The 20,315-nt window shown below is 46.1% G+C and overlaps 2 protein-coding genes across 2 annotated transcripts; both read left to right on the top strand.

The window, feature by feature from the left end:
* Window positions 1–10,405: 10,405 nt before the first annotated feature.
* Window positions 10,406–14,689, top strand: LOC123067232 (uncharacterized). The gene is made up of 4 exons (XM_044490125.1): window positions 10,406–11,192; window positions 14,197–14,232; window positions 14,394–14,575; window positions 14,678–14,689. The coding sequence occupies exons 1-4, from the start codon at window positions 10,493–10,495 to the stop codon at window positions 14,687–14,689; spliced, it is 930 nt and encodes a 309-aa protein (XP_044346060.1). The 5' UTR covers window positions 10,406–10,492.
* A 3,455-nt stretch (window positions 14,690–18,144) lies between these two features.
* Window positions 18,145–19,021, top strand: LOC123067231 (LEAF RUST 10 DISEASE-RESISTANCE LOCUS RECEPTOR-LIKE PROTEIN KINASE-like 2.4). Its single transcript, XM_044490124.1, has one exon. It carries the CDS (start codon window positions 18,284–18,286, stop codon window positions 19,019–19,021), a length of 738 nt encoding a protein of 245 aa, XP_044346059.1. The 5' UTR covers window positions 18,145–18,283.
* The last annotated feature ends 1,294 nt before the right edge of the window (window positions 19,022–20,315 follow it).

Here is a 20,315-nt window from a genome sequence, read left to right as displayed (position 1 = left end):
TTCTGTCACTCTAGCAACCCATCATCTACTTATTACTTCCCTATGCCTTCCTCTAGGCCCATATCATGGTGAAGTGTCATGTAGTCGACGTTCACATAACACCACTAGAGGAAAGACAACATACATCTCATCAAAATATCGAATGAATATCAAATTCACATGACTACTAATAGCAAGACTTCACCCATGTCCCCAGGAACAAATGTAACTACTCACAAAGCATATTCATGTTCATAATCAGAAGAGTAATAATATGCATAAAGGATCTGAACATATGATCTTCCACCAAGTAAACCAATTAGCATCAATTACAAGGAGTAATCAACACAACTAGCAACCCACAGGTACCAATTTATGGTTTTGATACAAGATTGGATACAAGAGATGAACTAGGGTTTTGAGAGGAGATGGTGCTGGTGAAGATGTTGATGGAGATTGACCCCCTCCCGATGAGAGGATCGTTGGTGATGACGTTGGTGATGATTTCCCCATCCCGGAGGGAAGTGTCCCTGGCAGAACAGCTCCGCCAGATCCCTAGATTGATTCCGCCAAGGTTCCGCCTTGTGGCGGCGGAGTTTCGTCCCGTAAGCTTGCCCACAATTTTTTCCAGGGTAAAAGTGATGATATAGCAGAAGATGGACGCCGGAGGCCCATCAGGGGGCCTAGGAGATACGGGGTCGCGCCCTATAGGAGGGGTGCGCCCCCTGTCTCCTGGACAGGGTGTGAGCCCCCTGGCCTATTTCTTTCGCTCATAAATTCTTATTAAATCCAAAAAGTTGTTTTGTGGAGTTTCAGGACTTTTGAAGTTGTGCAGGATAGGTTTCCAACGTTTGCTCCTTTTTCAGCCAGAATTCTAGCTGCCGGCATTCCCCCTCTTCATGGTAAACCTTGTAAAATAAGAGAGAATAGCCATAAATATAGAGATATAATGTGTAATAATGGCCCATAATGCAATAAATATTAATATAAAAGCATGATGTAAAATGGACGTATCATTGTAATACACGTATCGTCCATTCGATATTAAGCCCCAAAATATCCTTCTAGACAAGGATTTCAGCCCAAAGATTGCTTATTTTGGTTTAGCTAAATTGTGTCATACAAAGGAGGGCAAGTTTTCAGTGACTGGAGCTAGAGGAATAATTGGATTCATCGCCCCAGAAGTTCACTCCCCAACCATTGGATTGGTTTCAACAAAGTCGGATGTTTACAGTTATGGAATGATGCTGCTGGAGATGGTTGGAGGGAGGAGAATTGTAAGATCAATTGTTGCAAAATCCAGTGAAAAGTATTTCCCTGATTGGATTTATGACCACTTTGCGCAAGATGGTGGATAAGAAGCATGTGAAATCACCAATGAAATTGAGGAGATTGCGATAAAGATGATCTTAATTGGCTTGTGGTGTATACATGTAATACCCTTGCATCGCCCTACTATAACAAAAGTTCTAGAAATGTTTGAGAGAAGCTTAAATGATTTGGATATGCCGCCGTAGGAGAACTTCTAACTGTTGTAAGATATTTTCTACCATATTTTTGGTTGTTTGTTTCATTATTTTGCAATAACCTGACCTAAGCAATTATCTTTGATTCCAATGAAAGTTCAGCTCACAATATGGATATACAAAGTGGAAGTTCAACCAGATATGAGGACGCGAGCCTCGTGAATTCACGAACCCTACAACGATCACCAACAATTTGAGCAGATAAGCCCTGTGAATCCAAAAATCCTACTTTGACTACCAACACTTTGAGAAGCTGGCTTGTAGTAGAGTACATTCAGAATTTGAACTAGCACAAACGAAATTCGGCTTAGTAGTAGAACATATTGCATGCAATAATGCTACACTTACGACTGTGCATACGGAATAATCTACGCGCAGAGGTGGAACCAGCTTTTTGGTGCTCGGTTTGTTTGCTTTGCGTGAACTCCGGCTCGCTCGTTCTATTGTTCTGCCATATCAGCTTGTAGGCACCCTTACCGTAACACCTGTCTGTAATTGTATCATTATTGTGTTCCATGTATTTATGACCTAGAGTCAATAGCATCTGCACATCTCCCACACGCCTCCATCACCACACATTTTGCAACGTATGAATAGATGACATCAGCATAAATTTTTTTGGTTTTCGGCTTAAAAATGTTGTATCTCCTAAATAAAAAAGCAAACTAAAAATCCGTTTTCACCATTAAATCCATCTCGACGAGATCTTCAAAACTAGACCCCATGTTGATATGTTTCGACGAATTTTTTTTTTGCCATAAGTTGCCACGATGTTTACACTGCAGTTGCCATAGGGCTTAAACTAAAGTTGCCATGTGGCAATTTTAGTTTGTAGATTATGGCAATTTTAGTATTTTGATGATGGCAACTCCAGTACTTTGACCATAAAAATTATTTTTTGTATGAATCATGGCAATTTTATGTGCATGTATCATGGCAATTTTAGTTTATGGTCATGGCAAGTCTAGTTTCTTAATTCCCCGTTTTATAAATGTCAAAATTTACTTTTAAATGTAGAAGAAAATAGCTGAAACATATCATGGCAACTTCAGTGTAAACATCATGGCAATTCATATGCAATAGACATGGCAACTTTTAATCAAAAAAAATTTCACCAAAACATATCAACATGGGATCTAGTTTCGAAGAGCTCATCGCGAGGAATTTAATGGTGAAAACGGATTTTCAATCGGATTTTTCGTTTAAGAGATCAAACATTTTAAAAACTAAAAATTCAAAAAGATTCCTGCATGCATACATGCGATGACGTGGCAATCTGTTTACATTAGAGACGTGTGGTGCGTCTCCCTTCCTGCCAAACATGTGGCAGTTCGCGCGACCCATAAAAATTGGTCTGACGAGTTTTGTGTTCCAAGTTCCAACTGCTAGAATGCATTGGATCTTATGTCAGAGGCAGACAGCTACCAAGACCTTGCTGACTGCAAATTTCCCCCAAAACTCAATAAATGCAATCTAGGTAGCAAGCGAAATTTCAGAATTTGCAACAATTGTAGGTGTATATACATCTAAATAAACTCAATAAATGCGATCTAAGCATTGGATCTAGGCTGTAACCATCCCCTAAAATCTGAGAATCCATATGAACATTGTGACGCATAGGTACCAATTAGTAGCAAACAAATTAATCGCATGCACGGGAGGAGGATGGAGCATACTTACTTGCTCCTGTCGGTAAGGATTTCACTAATAGAACCAATCAATTAATCATATTACTCAGTAACCGAGGATAAGATCGGGCGGCTTTACAGTTCCTTCTTCCTGCTAGAAATATAACATGACTTTATATTAAGAAGTAAAAATATTAGCAGAGATCGCTTTAATGAAATGACATTCAGAAATTATTTTCAGAGGACAAAACTGTTTCATATAATTCAAAGATTTGTTGGTATGGTTTGGGGAGATTTAAGGTAGCAGCTGTCTGTTAGTGGTAAGGTCACTCATCAGATTGTTTTCTCTCATCAAACTAATATATGGCTTGATAACAGCATCTTCAATGGGCAACTCCTGTAAGCTAGTTCTAACAATCAGCATCTTCTTTCTGACCCCTTCTCTTTGCTTTGAAGTGTTGACCTAATTAATTATCCATGGTAATAGCTCAACCACGACTAAGTAACTGTATACTGGCATTCATGATTGGTAAACCATTACTTTTAACAATTTAGCATGCAAGAAAATAGAAATACCAATTCTTAAAAGCAAAATGCTGAAAGAAATATAGAACAGTAACGTACAATGGCACTGCTCTGCAAGCACAGATAGTCCCTCTTTAGTCCACTGTCGGCAGTGATATGGCATCGCCCTCAAATGTCTAAGACTCGTCCAGTAGGTTTCACTGAACTGTTGTTTTTCTTTTCTGAAAAATCATTTCTCAAGCAGTCAATTCCGTCAGACTCTACTTTCCCTACCTCCTCCACAGTATCTGTCTCCGTTTGTATTACAAAGCAACAAAAAGAAAAAACAGCACATGCACACCCGAAAGAAAAAAAAGAGAAAGTACAAAAGAAACAAATGCCAACAACGGCGGATCAACAAAAACGAAGAAGCCTCGTGACCGCTGTGCCCACCGAGGATCTTCCACCAAGCTCCTAGACTCTGAAGCGCCGGTGCCAATCAACAACTCCCAGAAGGGACGCGACGATGACGACGCTGCTGCCAAGGGTTTCCCTTGGTATGTGGCGAGGAGACAGGCAGGATAGCCCCCGACGCCCTTCAGGAAGGTCCGGCGGCACCCACAAGCGCCACCGCGTCGGTGTCGGCTAGGCCGGCAAGGATTTTTCCCGATCCAACCATGACCTCGAGCGTTCCGGAGCATGCCACCAAACAGACCACACCCTGCGCCAACACGGTCTTGAAGCTTCCCACGCCGCCTCACCACGGCACCGCGAAGGCGGCCTGCACAACAAATAAGAGGAGCCGGGTCTAGGGAAAGCAACAGCGTCGGCACGCGGGAGGGCCCAATCTCCACCGTCGATGACCGTAACCGACCGGACGTGACATTAGGAGAATACCAGGCCCGGCCGGACCCTCTGGTGCCGCTATCCCCTGTCCGAGCTGCTCCAACTCCTCCTCGCCATGCAGAAGACGTCGAAGCCGTGCCAGTAGCCGGGCCGCTAGGACACAGATGGGGCCCACAGGGGCCAGATCTGGGCCCGGGACGTGCCGCCGGCCACCCCACACCACCACACTGCCAAGGAGTAGCACCACTGTCGTGTCACCGGGCCCCTGCCAGGCCGAGCATCACCACCGCCGTCCCCAGCCCCGGGAAGGGGAAACAAACGCGCGGGGACAGGAGGTCCCGCCGCCGCCGACACCACCCGGTCCAGCGCCGGGGGCGCCCGCCCGAGGCGGCGGGGGGAAAGGGAGGAGGAGACCGGCCGAGAGGGAGGGACGCGCGCCACCCCGGCCACCTCCCGGGGAGGCGGTGCAAGGGCGGAAACTGGGAGGGAGGGGGTGAGAGGTGGGCGGGGCCGGACGGCGGACGCACGCGACCGGCGGCCGGCGGCGGCGGGAGGGTGCGCACTAGGGCAGCCGGCAGCGGCGGGAGGTGGTCAGGGGCCTGGCGAATGGGGGATCGTCCATGCGACTGAATCACCATATCTATCACCTAGAGCTCCGATGTCCCAACTAGCATTGCCGCTCTCCATCTTCTGGTGTGAACGAACACACGAACGCAGTGCGTGCGTTCTTCCACGTCGCTATGCGTCCTCGGTTGTGACGAGCCTTCCACTCCGTCCTAGCCACATGCATGCTCCGTGCTGCTGCACCACGCGACAACGCTGGACGGCGACCTGAGTGGCGGCCGGTGTGCGGGAACGTCAGTACATACGCCACTGCTATCTTGAGTACCGGTTCTGGTTCGGCGGCCTAGAGCCATTGTACTTCGTGGAGACGTACGGGGAACGTTCTCACCCACGAGAACTGTGGAAGTATACATGCATCTGCCCGGCTGCTCACGGCACTGAGGCTAAGACTATTCAAGATCATTCCATTATATCACGTATAACTATCCGTTCCTTCAGGTCCCCGTCCCTCCCTCCCGTCCCTCCCCTGTGCGGCGGCGCCGCCCCACACCGGGAGCCCCCGCCCTCCTCCTACAGCCTCGCTCCTCCTCCGCTCCCCTCCGCCGCCGTCGCCCGGTGCGTCACAGGGCAAAGCCCTTGTGGCGTGGCGGCGGCGGCGGTTTCTCCTCGAATCTCGATCTGGTTGGGAGGCGGCGCTCCTCTCCGGCCAGATTGGCGGCGGTGGCGCAGATTGGCGGCGACATGGAAGTGGTGCGGCGGCGGCGGGGGAGGACGGCACCAGCAACGGTGGATTTGGCCTTGACTCATGTCGGGCTAATACGTTGTGCTACCAATCTCGATCGCCGTAGGCGGGGCACTGCTCCTGGACTTGATCTGCAACATGAGGATGTCTGGGGCGCCGGCCCTAGGCTTGGTGGTGGTGGCCTTCTGCTTCGTCAGAGTTGGTCGGCCGACTGGCTGTGCTCACATGGTCATGCATTGACCAGCGGGTTGGCCGGTCGGCGGCGGCGGAACTTGGCCGGTGGCAGCGGCAAAGTTCTGTCTGGATCCCGCGGCGGCATGGTGAGGCCGGTGAAGCTCGGGCTTCCCGCGGCGGCATGGCGTGGTGCAGTCCCTATCCAAGGCGGATCTGTGACGGCGATCTGCTATGGACTAGTTCGGATCAGAGACGGTGATGAGCACGCGGGATCCTTCTCGGCGGCTCTCGCGGCTTGGCGAGGCGGGGTCGGAGCCCTCCTCCTAGGCTAAAGTGGTGGCACACTCAAGCAGAGGCCGGTGCGCCAGGGATCCCACGGTGGCACTGTTGCTGCAGTTGGTCGCCGGATCTAGGCGGCTGGATCTGGAGCTTTGAAGGTGGTCGAGACGGTGCATAGGTTGTTGGGTGGATTTCTTGGGACGGATCCGGGTGAAAACCTGATCTTCGGTCAATGGCCGGATGCCCTCATAATCGTTTCCTTCATGAAGGCACCATCGAGGTGAAGCTCCCAACTCCACTCAATACCTCCGGGGGAAACCCTAGATCAGCTGATCGGATGTTGGCGGCAATCATGTGTCCTAACCCCCTTGGGTGCAGCATTCTTGGAGGTGCACTCGGCTTCGCGGGACCAACGGACGGCTTCTTTGGTGGAGCGGTGCTTCATCCATACATTGATGGCGACGGATCTGGACTGCTTGGCGCAGTGCAGATTCGAAGTTCGATGTGGGAGGATGGACTCGCGCAGGAAGACGACACTGTCTGGCGTCGTGGTGGCGTCGATGGCTGAGAGACCTGGCACGGTAGATGCAATAGTACAGCTCTGAAGATGGACTCGTGGCAGGTGGCTGCGACGGCCCCATACCCGGCAGGCGTCCTGGTTGAGGAGTGCGCCGAACTGGTAGGTGCCCCATACCAGGCAGGCGTCCTGGTTGGGACTTCAGGTCTTAAATGTTTAGGTTTGGCTGCGATGTCTGTTTGGTATTAGGCCCTGACTATTAGTGCCCCTTCATCAATTGGATAGGTGCAGCGACAGTTGTTGCTTAGACGGTGGCTTCAGTCTTAGTGTTGTATGACTTTGTAAGGTCTTGTGAGAATAATTAATAAAGTAGCCGCATGCATCGCCGAAATGCAGAGGCCGGGGGTCATCCTCCTTTTCTAAAAAAAAAGATTATATCGACATACTTTTGTTTCAGGTCTTCACATGCCCTGTCAATTAGTATAGATGGCGTACGACGACTTCCAGAGGACTCTGTTGCTCCATATGCCATTCATTCTTATCCACGTTATCCTCTCTCGTATCTCCCCACAGCTAAGGCATAGCATATGATCGGGTGGATTGGCATTTTTTGAAGAGTATGCTTGGCGCATTGGGCTTTGCACTTATGTGGATTAATTGGATTATGACATGTGTTACAACTGTGAAGTTTGCTATGCGCTTGAATGGGCAGCTGTTGGAGACATTCTCCCCCTCTTGTGGACTAAGGCAAGGTGATCCGTTATCCCCGTACTTATTCTTGTTTGTGGCAGAAGCACTTTCGTTGTTGCTCCAGAATGCGTGCGTTAGTGGTACCCTCAAGGAGTTCAGGCTGAACAAAAATGCTCCAGGTATCTCTCATTTATTATTTACCGATGATAGTCTATTATTCTTCAAAGGATCCATTGATCAAGCTTTGACCATCAAGAATATTTTGAATATGTATGAGAGGGGGACTGGTTAGTTACTCAGTCCGGATAAATGTTCAATTATGCTTGGGAAGTCGTGCAGTATGGAAAACCAAGTGTCTACAATGCTCATCTTAAAGATTACTGCGGAGGGTTTTGAGGATAAATATCTTGGCCTTCCTGTTCCTCAAGGAAGAATGAAAGCTGGTAGATTCCAAACTACAAAGGAAAAGGCAGTGAAACGTCTTTCTGACTGGATTGATAAATATGCTTCAAGCGGGGTGAAAGAAGACCTAATTAAGTCAGTAATTAAGGCTCTCCCGGTGTACGCGATGGGTATTTTTAAATTTCCCGCTTCTCTTTCTGAGGATTTATCACAGATTATAAGGAATTTTTGGTGGGGCGATGAGGAGGATAGGAGGAAAACCCATTGATTGGCTTGGGATAAATTAACGCGACCAAAGGGTGAGGGTGGAATGTGTTTCCGTGACCTGAGGTTATTTAATCAAGCTCTCCTGGCAAAACAAGCTTGGCGTTTACTGGTTAACCCGGACTCACTATGTGCTAAGGTAACGAAGGCAAAATATTATCCTAAGGGGCATCTTCTTGATAGGGTTTTTCCTCAGTCAACATCAGTGACATGGCAAGGTATTATGCATGGGCTAGAACTCCTTAAGAATGGTGTCATCTGGAGGGTGGTTGATGGAGGGAATATCAATATCTGGAGGGACAATTGGCTTCCAAGGATTTCTGGCCTCAAAATCTCTGGCAAGAAGAACAGATCAAGACTAAAAGGGGTTTTAGATTTACTCAAGAGCGGGTCTAGGGAATGGGACGATAATATCATTAGACATCTTTTTTATCATCACGATTCGGAAGAGATATTGAAGTTGAGAATTCAATCCTCAGGCGATGGTGATTTCATTGCTTGGCATTTTGAAAAAAATGGATTATTTTCAGTGAAAAGTGCGTACAATCTGGCGCTAAAGCTTAAGGATCGGAAAGAGAATGGTGGGGAATCCAGCACTGCTATTAACGGAGAAAGGAGATTGTGGGATATTATCTGGAAGGCCAACATCCCACAAAAGATTAGAATTTTTGGATGGCGTGCAGCATCTGATAGCCTGGCGGTTCAGGTTAATAGAGTTTTACATCAGCAAGCTACCATTCGCACTTGCTCTATCTGTGGGGTTGAGGATGAGAGTACTTTCCACGCTCTTGTTTCTTGCACAAAGGCTCGTGCACTTCGTTTGGCGTTGAGGAAAGTGTGGAATTTGCCAGGGGAAGAGGCTTTTAATTATACTGGGCCTGACTGGTTACTTATTTTATTAGACCAGCTAAGTTGTTCGCCAAGGGAGCTCATCTTGTTTCTTTTCTGGCGAGGTTGGCACTTAAGGAATGATTTTATTTTTGGGAAAGGAAAAGAAACTGTTATAGGATCCGCCATGTTTCTGAAAAGTTACTGGTTGGCATTTTCGTCGTGTCAGCCTACAAATGAGGTAATCACCAATAACAAAGGAAAAGAGGTGGTGGCTGGTTTTAGTGCAAGTAATACTGTTGTGAGGTCCAGAGAGGTGTGGCAGCCGCCTCCTTTTGGCCACATCAAGATCAATGTCGATGCAAGTTTTGTGGAGAGTTCAAGTGTCGCGAGCGTTGGGGTGGTGGCCAGGAGCTGTACGGGTGACATCATTGTCTCATCTTGGGACTTCATTGGGTTATGCTCTAGTGTGGATGAAGCGGAGCTTCGAGCATGCCTAGCTGGGCTTTATATAGGTATTTCTCTTAACATGCCTATTATTTTGGAAGCTGACTGTGCGTTCGTGGCTTCTCTTCTAGCAAATGAAAGTTGGGACAGATCCTCGCTCATAGATCTCAAGAAGGAAGACTTAGCATCATCAGGCTTCTGGAAAATTTCAAGTTGTCAAAAATAAATAGAAGGGCCAATTCAGTAGCGCAAGAGATTGCTAAATTTAGTTTCGGTAATAGATGTGATGGTTTTCTTTTTAATAATTTTCCGCCCTGTGTGGCGCCTGCTGTTATGAACGATTGTAATGACGTTTTAATTAATTAATATATGGTCGTGTGTTTTTCAAAAAAAAAAATCAAGGCTCATCGTCCGATGGCTATGGCCGGCTGGTTCTTTTTCTTCGTCTGGGTGCCGTGAGACTATTTCTAGATATATAAATATATAAATCTATTTATATATCTCATTTGGATTTGAAATTATAGAGCTATAAACTAAGAACCAAGAGATGAAGACTAAGCCCAAATTAGACATATAAATAGATAACTAGAACATAAAATGAAAGCTGTGAACATAGTCATCAAGAGACGCTATTTCAGACACTATTTATAGCTGGATTTGTCATGTTTGTGTCTCTATGTGTAGATTCAATTCGATTCCAAGATTTTGTGGGAATATAGAAACATATTTTCTTTCCTTGTTTATTTATTTGAAACTAATTTACAACCTTTTAGAGATGCTAGTGGATATCCTCTCGGTGGCATGCATATGCTGCTGCGGAGAAGTGGTCTAAGTCAACCTTCTGAATTTATTCAGAAGTAATTGGTCGAGATCGTGCACCCTTTCCTTATCCACGCACTGTTGGCACTCACAACGCCTGCTCTGCTGCTCAACCAATCTGCTGAATAATCAACCAGTAAGTCTTTCGCCTTCCATCTTAATACCTCCCTGTATATTTCACCGTCAAGATCTCATACTGTTTTCCACTGTCTCAGCTGCCGGACTTCTCTCCTCCCCACCCTGCTCGCTGCTGCAGCAACAAAGTTCAAGGTTTTACGTACCGATGGCTCTGGCCAGCTGGTTCTTAGTCATCGCCTGGATTTGGTTGGTGCCACTGATGCACGCCGTCGCTGGGGCTGAGGAGCAGCAAGGGGAAGGCTGCTCGAGCTCGGCCCGGAGTTGCGGCAACCTCACCATCTCCGACCCATTCTGGCTCACCAACATGGATACGAGAAGATCATGCGGTTCCTTGGATTTCGAGGTCAATTGCTTTAACAACACTTCAGCAATTCTACAGAGCTCTATACCCGGCAGTTTTGGTTTTGCCATCGTCAACATCTCATATCAGGAACGCAACTTGCATGTTGTTGATCAAGGGAAACTGCAAGCTCTGCAAGCCCCCGACGGCTGCCAAGTACCGACATTGAACACCTCCGCCAAAGTGGGCCGCCCGTTTAGGATCTCACCAATCAACCTGAACCTCGTGCTGTACAACTGCACGTCCGAGGCCGCGGCGGCGGCTTTATCACGTCGAGGTGGAGAGCTGGTGCAGATAAGGATCAGGTGCGGGAACCAAAGCGAGGTGTTTGTTCGCACAACAGGCCGTTACAACGAGACAAGCAGCTACGATAGCTATGAGGGATGCAACACTGTCATCATGCCGGTGCTCATATCATCGGGCGAGGCAAACACGAACGACTACGAGCAGCTCATCAGCGATGGCTTCCTCCTGACATGGGCGCACCCTCTTCCTGCACCTGCACGTAAGTTCATCCGTCAAATCATCTTTCAATCAAGCTCGTAGCTAAGCTAGGACGAAATATATAACGGGAAAACGTACCATCTGCAGTTGCATCTTGTTGTTTCGAGTTTGAGATCAGAATGTGTTTCCCTCTTGAATCTTGTGTATTTGAGATTGCACAGAATTACCTCGCAAAAAAAATGAGATCGCACAGAATTAAAAAAAATGAACTAAATAAAAAAGGACTTCGACCATGGTAGATATTCTCACCTGGCTCTATCTGGACTCTGGAACTATGCACTTGGCCACTTGCCGAGAGCTTACGGCATCTATATACACCTCCCATCGGTCTAAGAGACTGTCATGATCATACTTCATAAATTATCTGAAATGTCTCCTAGATGCTACGTTTCTGGACGAAACTGTCAACTTTATCTACAGCTGCCCATAGTTTTGTCACAACTTCTCGTCACTTTGGTAAATTCCAATGCGTGGAAAATGACTGGCCAAGAATATATATACTCTCTACCATTGCCTCATATATCTCTTCGGCCTCCCAGTCAAAGTCTTTTGAAGAAGACTCAAAGTCTTTTGGGCCTCCCAGGATGTGTGGACTCACTTAGCATTTCCCATATACTACCGTTCATTCTCCAGCTAGTATTTCCTGTCAGTTCAACCTCGCCACAGCCTTTACAGAGACAAATTCCAAAGCTTACGCACGCTGCGATGCATGGCTGGTTCCTTATGTTGGTCTGGGCCTGGTGTCTACCTCTGATGCTTGCGGTCACGGCGGCTGAGGAGCAACAAGGGGGTGGCTGCCCGGCGAAGAGGTGCGGCAACATAACTATCTCCGACCCATTCTGGCTCACTGACAGGGAGACGGGAAGATCATGTGATTGGCCTGGTCCCCCAGACTTCGAGCTTACATGCTTTAACAGCAGCTATCCAGTTCTACAGAGCTCTGTGCCCTTCAGTCCCGGCTTTAAGATCATCAGTATCTCCTATGGAGAACGCCGCTTGCGCGCAGTTGATCTGGGCAGGCTGGAACTATTTCACGCCTCCGCCAGTTGTCTGCCAATGTGGAACACCTCCGTCAAACTGGCCCGCCAGTTTAGGATCGACCCAATCAACCTGAACGTCATCTTTTATAATTGCACGGAGGAGGCTGCGGCACGCCGGGACAGAGAGCTGGTGCAGACGACGGCAATGAGGTGCTTGAATGCGAGCAATTCGTTTGTTCGTGCCGGAGTGTGTTACGATGCCACCGGGAACTATTCTCGCTATGCCTTGGAGGGATGTGATGCTATCATCATGCCGATGCGGGGCTCGTCTCCGGGAGAGACGTTCACAAACGCGACCGACTACGAGCAGCTCATCAACGATGGCTTCCTCTTGAGATGGGATCCGCCGGTACCTCTCCCTGCACCTGTATCTGCACGTAAGTCCACCCGCTGAATCATCTTTGAATCAAGTTTGTAGCTAAGCCAAGACGTGCAGTGCCTTTATTGGATTTCTCTTACCGAACCAAGCAACCAATCATGTCACTCTAACTTGTTACTGGCAATAGCTGAACCAACTGGTGCTCATGATTTGCATTAGTAGTACTGCCTCTGATCATATTAGTTGACGCATTAATATAGATTGAAGGGAGTAACAAATTATCATGTCAATAAACATGAATTACCGGTTCTTAGAACAAAAACGTTGAAAGAGAAATATAGGACGGGAACTTACCATAGCTCTGCTGTTTCTGGAGCACACACACTCAGATCGTTTGTCCACTGTCGATAGCCACATAACCTGGTGCCTCCTTGGTCAAGCCTGTCCCTTGGGTTCTTCTGAACTGTTTATTTTCCTCTGATTTTTTTTTTTGCTGAACCAGTCAATTCATTTGGACTTCGTCTCCCACGGTCCTACCCCCATATACTTGCCTTTGTATACACATCATCCACACAATTCATCACCAGATCTCCTAACGTTCCAGATGTCCCGAACCAGCTTAAGCTTATTGCCTTATCAATATTGCCTACGATGTCCTCAAGTGCCACTGCTAAGGCAGCGTGTCTTTGTCTATCATCTGTGGGCGGGATTCACATATATAATACTGACAGTGAGTTTGATACGTAAAAAATGATGCACCGGTTACTATGTAGTCTTTGATTTTGGCGCACTAAGTTGTGAGGATGTGCAAGACAAATGAACACAACATGCGCATACCTACGAGCTGTGAATGGTTTCCTTTTACTCCTACAAGTATGGCCGGTGTTCTATTCAGTTTACTCTGTTTTTTGTCAGGGGGTATCAGGTAGATCGTTGTTTTACGGTGTTTTGTACAATAATTTTAAGCTCTCATTTGTAAGTTGCAGCATTGATTATGGGGTCTGGAAAAGGATTGGGTTGAGGTTGTAATACCTGAACCTTTTGGGTCGATCACAAAACTATGTCTTACCAATTCATTAAATAAATGAAATTGGGGGTGGGAGCTCCTTAATTCTGAGAAAAGCATGCACATACCTGCTAATTAGTACACTACAGATTCTAAAATATCTGACTAGTGTAAACCCAACAGAACACATGCCGCTGGTCTAGTTCTGTAGTATAAGCAAACAATCTTCAGTTGTGCCACATTGATTCATGCTGCTGGTAAATAGGATGTTTGCAGAAAAAATAATAGAGCATGCATTTTCCTGCTAATTTTCATGTAGATTGAAATGTACCATCCAATGCAAATGCCATTTAAACATACTTATAGATCACAGCTCATGTGATCGCTCATACTTATAGATCGCACAATGGCTATAACTACTTTTTTTGTTGAACCTGTATTTGATTGACATAGCTGCTCTATCAAAAGGATGTTAGATAGGTAGCACATGTTCTGTTGCAATGCTTCTTTTTTGGTATACTTCTTCAGCAGAATATTAAATATTCATATGCGATGCTTGTCTCATCCTCATGGAAAAACAACCAATGTAATACTATTGGGTGCCACTGTTTTTACTCATAAATGTTATGTTCCATTCCAGGTAGTGACAGGAGAGGGAAGAAGATTATGCTAATAGGTACGCTAATTTTTTTGCCATCATTTCATATGTAGTACTAATTTTGCAACCATGTACTCTTGCAGAAAGAGAAATTTAAACTACCGATGGTCTGGAAATCATAATGGAATGTAGTATAACTTCTGCTTTACAAAAGAAAATAACATCTGCTTCCATCTCAGGTACTACATCAGCAGCTGCAACCTTTCTCTTTGCATGTCTTTATGTGCTGATATGGCATAGAAAAGGGAAAAGACTATGGTTTCTCCTTTGCAAGAAGGGTAGCAGCAACACTGAGAAGAATTACGAGGCCATGATAGTATCATATGGATCCCTAGCTCCAAAAAGATACATGCACTCAGAGGTAATGAACACTACTAGGAAAAACCTTATACACAGAATGTTACCAGTAGCACTTGTTAAAATGAGGCGCTACTGCTACGCGTTTGGCAGAACCGCGCTACAGTTAGCAGATTAGCAGTAGCGCTGTCCCTGCAGAAAGCGCTACTACTATAATTGCCATACCGTTCCCGGCGTGCTAGGTATAGTAGTAGCGCCCTTTTACGGACAGCGCTACTACTATGGATTTTAGCAGCAGCGCGTTTTTCCTTCCCACGCTACAGTTAAAGCTATTTTCACCTAACCCCCCGCGCGGCCTGATTCCCTCTCCTCTGCTTCCTCCCCCAATTCCCGACCCCGCCTCGCCACCGCCGTCTCCCCCGACCCCGCCTCGCCACCGTCTCCCCCGACCCCGCCTCGCTGCGCCTCGGTGCCGCCGTCTTCCCCGACCCCGCCTCGCCGCCGTCTCCCTCGACCCCGCCTTGCCGCCGTCTCCCCCGACCCCGCCTCGCCGCCGTCTCCCCCGACCCGGCCGCCTCGCCGCGCCTCGGTGCCGCCGTCTCCCCCGACCCCATCTCTCTCCCCGCCCTCTGTAATCACTCTCCACTTCCGATCCCTCTCTCCCCTTCTGATCCCTCTTCTTTGCTTAGTATGAACCCTAGGTATTTAGTGCTAGTTAGTATGAACCCTAGGCTATTTTTAGTGCTAGTTAGTTAATTACTTAGATGGTAATTAGGGCAGTAGTTCCTAGGTACTAATTAGTTAGTAAGAATTAGGTACTAATTAGGTACTAGAATATTTTTATTTATAGTATTATTTTTAGTAAGAACTAGTTGAATTAATAGAACTAGTTAGTAAGAACTTGTGTCTATTTTTTAGTTAAAGCAATTTTTCCCGCCTCGACGTGGACGATGCCTATCCCGCATCCTCGTCGTCGAGTCGGCGGAGGACGACACCTGCTTGACCAGATCGGCCATGTCCAGGACTGGGCTCCGTCGGGGTGGTACTGGGAGGCGCTACCTACCGGGGGGCGCAGGTTGGTGAGGAGCCAGCCTGTCGTTGACCCGAACCTTGTTTGGTGGCGGTCGCGTGGGCCAGTGACGATCCAGAGGCTCGAGGACTCCGCGGAGGTGGTGCGTCACCGTGTCAGTGAGGAGGACGCGCACGTCCGTCGCTACTTGTTTGCGTTGGAGCACAGGCCGTTCTCCAATACCTGGCAGGTTCTCCGGGGATCTCACTGGAGCTATGATCCCGTGATGGTGCCTTCTCTGTGGGTGTCCACCGCTCGCGCCGATACCCGTCGTGTGCTAGAGTTTTAGTTGTATTAGTGATGTTATATGTATGACACTATTCGTGATGTATTAGTGATAATATTCGACGATGTACTGACGCATGAGATGATCTACTTTTGCTTACTGAATGCATGCTAATTTGAGTCCTATAAGATATTTTGAAATGTATATCTTGTGTTGCTCAATATCCAAGTGGCCGGTCATGTTTGCAGGTTATACCTTCGAGTGGCCTATGTTTTGCCGGAGTGTTGATTCATTTCTGTTCCGGCAAATTTCAGGCGCTCGATATGTCCTATTTTAGCAAAGGTCATGCCGGATTTTTCCGTGAATTTTGGCATGACTTGTGCTATAATATGTAGGAAATATCGAGTGCCCCGGATTTGTGTGTTGAGTATCTTGGTAGTTGTCTTCGATCGATTTTCAATTAATGTTTTAACTATGAACATAGGAAATGTCTGACGACGAGAAGGATTTTGGTATTTGCAAATACTGCAAAGACGAGCGCGGCCTGTGCGACAGAATCTTCCTAGATGATGATAGGCGCTTCAGCATCAAGCTGGACGAGAACTTCGAAGTGGATACAGTAAGTCACAACGACAAGTCCTTTTTCGTAATTAAGCATGACATCTGCTTCATTTGCTTAAACTTATATTTTTTTACTATTCTACTAGCGTATCCCCTGCCATGCAAGAGTTTTTGTATTGGATAAGATAGGTTTCAGTCATAGTATGGAGGAAAAGAAAGTTTACTTGAAGACCGAGCATGGTTATATTTTCCATGCGAAGTTATACAATTCAGACGACTACACCTATTTTGGATGCAAAACATGGCGAGCACTATGCAAGACTTATGCATTTGAGCCTGATATGGTTATCACCTTTGATATTCGTCCGGAAGATGATATTGAAGGTAATACCGACATCTGGGTCAATGTGCAAATGCCTCCAGTTATACCATTATGTAAGTTTCTCAACCATATTTATGTCTTTGATATTGTTTATTCAAAAATAGTTGACAACTAATTTGTATTGTCAGCTTATTTCCGTGCAAGCAAACATGTCCAGCCTTGGTAGACAGGACCGTATACTGTCCTGGGGCTGAACTCAACTGCGAGGAGCTCAGTCATTATGTTTCATGGCTTGAGGATCTTGATACTGTCAAGACAAATTTTCTTCCTTCATTTAGAAATCTTGGTACTGAAAATGTGCGACCAATAGTGTTCGTAATGAACTACGGTCACATACATTTAGGAAGGATGGTAAGATTTTTACTTTTTATCCTCATTGCATCTTTTCCATACATTATTTTTGATGCTAAACTTCATTGCTAAGTATGTTACCATACGATGTTCTTCAACAGGGACTCCCGATGAATGTTGTGCCTTATGGGATCGAGACTAAAGGTATCATGAGTATTATCAACTTACGGCCAAGATATCCTACAACTTACTTTAGTGCATTCAAGATTAGCGACGGATGCTTAATAGTGCAAGATTGGACCAAATATGTGTTGGGGGAGCGCAGAGAAGTACTAGGGAGCAGCAACCAGAGGCGCCTTTCACGATTAGGAGACAGGTTCATCTGCATGCTCCAACTTGATCAAGGAGGAGAGCTACACATGTTTTATGTTCTTTTACCTAAGAGAGAGCAGCAGGAGTGAGTAGCTGGCTAGAAATGAGTTTCAGGATGATGATGTGCTACACTATTACTATGATGATAAAATAGCTAGTGTTGGTGGTAATGACTATGATGATTATTATTAGCTAGTGTTAGTGGTGATTAAATAAATAATGTTGGTGGTAATGACCATGATGATGATTAAATATCTTGTGCTGGCGGATTAGATTCAAGTGGAGGCAACATGTGGTTCACATCGAAAGTACTACTAATCCAAAGTAGATCAAGTTTGGATTAGTAGTATACTTTTGACATGCACCACATATTGCCTCCACTTGAACCTAATCCACCTTCATTTAATACACTGTTATGGACATAATGATGTAAACCTCATAACAGCTGGTATTGTACCAATATTTGTATGATGGCGCATAAATACACTAAAAATAAAAAAAATATTAAAACAATACTAGTAGCGATGGAAAGGAAACACGCTGCAAGTAGATAACTTAGCAGTAGCGCGGTACTGAACAAGCGCTGCAGCTATTTGTACTAGCAGTAGCGCGTGATGACACGCATTACTGCTAAGCAATAGCTGTAGCGCCTTATTAGTAGCGCGGCATCCCGCGCTACTAGTAGGCACAAAACACGCGCTACTGCTAGGGTTTTCCCTAGTAGTGGAAGATAACTTCTTCTCGTAACGATCAGCTTGGTAAAGGTGGTTATGGTGTGGTTTTCAAAGGAAGACTACACGATGGCCGTCTGGTTGCTGTGAAATTCTTGCATGACTGCAAAGGAAATGGGGACGAATTTGTGAATGAAGTTATGAGCATTGGCAGGACCTCTCATGTTAATGTTGTTAGCTTATTTGGATTTTGTTTGGAGGGATCAAAACGAGCTCTTATATATGAGTACATGCCCAATGGTTCCTTGGATAAGTACATTTACTCAGAGAACCCCAAAGAAATTTTAGGATGGGAGAGGCTCTATGCAATAGCAATTGGGATTGCTCGTGGCCTCGAATACTTGCACCATAGCTGTGATACACGTATCATCCATTTCAATATCAAGCCCCAAAATATTCTTCTAGACAAGGATTTCAGCCCAAAGATTGCTGATTTTGGTTTAGCTAAATTGTGCCATACAAAGGAGAGCAAGCTTTCAATGACTGGAACTAGAGGAACAATTGGATTCATCGCCCCAGAAGTTCACTCCCGAACCTTTGGAGTGGTTTCGACAAAGTCGTATGTTTATAGTTATGGAATGATACTGCTGGAGATAGTTGGAGGGAGGAGAAATGTAAGATCAATTGTTGCAAAATCCAGTGAAAAGTATTTTCCTGATTGGATTTATGACCACTTTGCGCAAGATGATGGATTAGAAGCATGTGAAGTCACCAATGAAATTGAGGAGATAGCGAGAAAGATGATCTTAATTGGCTTGTGGTGTATACAAGTAATACCCTTGCATCGCCCTACTATAACAAAAGTTCTAGAAATGTTTGAGAGAAGCTTAGATGATTTGGATATGCCGCCAAAGCAGAACTTCTGTGAACTGCTATAAGATATTTTCTCCCTTATTTTTGGTCGTTTCTTTCTCTTTGTTTCATTATTTTGCAACAATCTGACCTAAGCAATTATCTCTGATTCCAGTGAAAGTTCAGCTCACAATATGGATGTACAAAGTGGAAGCTCAACCAGATCTGAGGACACGAGCCTCGTGAATTCAAGAATCCTACAACGATCACCAAATCTTTGAGAAGATAAGCCCTGTGAATCCAAAAATCCTACTTTGACCAACACTTTGAGAAGGTGCCCTGTAGTAGAGTACATTCAGAATTTGAACAAGCACAATGAAATTCGGCTTTGTAGTAGAACATATTCCATGCAATAATGCTACGCTTACGGACTGAATGCATACGGAATAATCTACGGGCAGAGGTGGAACCAGCTTTTTGGTGCTCGGTTTGTTTGCTTTGCGTGAATTCTGGCTCACTCGTTCTATTGTTCTGCCACATCAGCCTGTAGGCACCCTCTCCGTAACACCTATCGGTAAGTGTAGTATTATTTTATTTCAGGTATTCATGACCTAGGGTCAATAGCATCCGCATGCCAGCATCCTACCGACCACAGAAGGAGTAAAAATTTGTCTGACGAGTTTGTGTTCCAAGTTCCAACTGCTAGAAGGCATCGTATCTTATGCCAAAGGCAGACAGCTACCAAGACCTTGTTCACTGCAAATTTCCCCCGAAGCTCAACGAACACAATCTAGGTAGCAAGCAGAATGTCAGAATTTGCAACAATTGTAGGTGTATTTACATCCCCTATCCATCTAACCATAGTGACGCATAGTTGCCAATTAGTAGCAAGCAAATTAATCGTGTACTCTCCCTCTGGTGGCGAGCCACGGCCCTTCTCGGCCTCTCAGGCAACACGGCCACCGCCGATGCCGAGCGGGTCCGTGGGGTTGGACCAGACTAGCGGTCGGGCGGTGGGAGACGCCATGGCGAGAGGCTAGTCTCTTCTCTACTGGGATCATCGATCAGGACAAGAGCCACACGTTGTAGCTGCGCTGGCAAGTGGATGGGGCGGGGAATCGGGGGTACTACAAGACAGCCAGCGACGGTGCGACCCCAATCTCTCGCACTGATCAACTTTAGGCGATAGGCCTTCTAGTTGCCCAAGTCTATGCAGGCCCAAACAAAGAAGGAAGAGAGGCTTCTTTATCCCAGAGTGGCGGTCTGCGTGCGACCTTCGCAGCCCATTTGTTTGTTTTCATGTTCGATCGATTGTGAAGAAGATGCTGAAATTCAATTAAGGGTACTCCATACAAAGACCACTACCACCTCCCTTGGTTG

This window comes from Triticum aestivum, chromosome 3B, assembly GCF_018294505.1.
Source record: "Triticum aestivum cultivar Chinese Spring chromosome 3B, IWGSC CS RefSeq v2.1, whole genome shotgun sequence".
In the NCBI taxonomy this organism is placed as follows: domain Eukaryota; kingdom Viridiplantae; phylum Streptophyta; class Magnoliopsida; order Poales; family Poaceae; genus Triticum; species Triticum aestivum.
This window is presented reverse-complemented; position numbering and strand designations above follow the sequence as displayed.

Bases quoted from the DNA above. Each gene is read 5' to 3' on its own strand.
- LOC123067231 (XM_044490124.1), top strand. From the start codon at position 18,284: ATGAGCATTGGCAGGACCTCTCATGTTAATGTTGTTAGCTTATTTGGA.
- LOC123067232 (XM_044490125.1), top strand. From the start codon at position 10,493: ATGGCTCTGGCCAGCTGGTTCTTAGTCATCGCCTGGATTTGGTTGGTG. The intron at 11,193-14,196 runs GTAAGTTCATCC...GTTCCATTCCAG, and splicing joins CCCTCTTCCTGCACCTGCAC to GTAGTGACAGGAGAGGGAAG. The intron at 14,233-14,393 runs GTACGCTAATTT...CTTCCATCTCAG, and splicing joins GAAGAAGATTATGCTAATAG to GTACTACATCAGCAGCTGCA.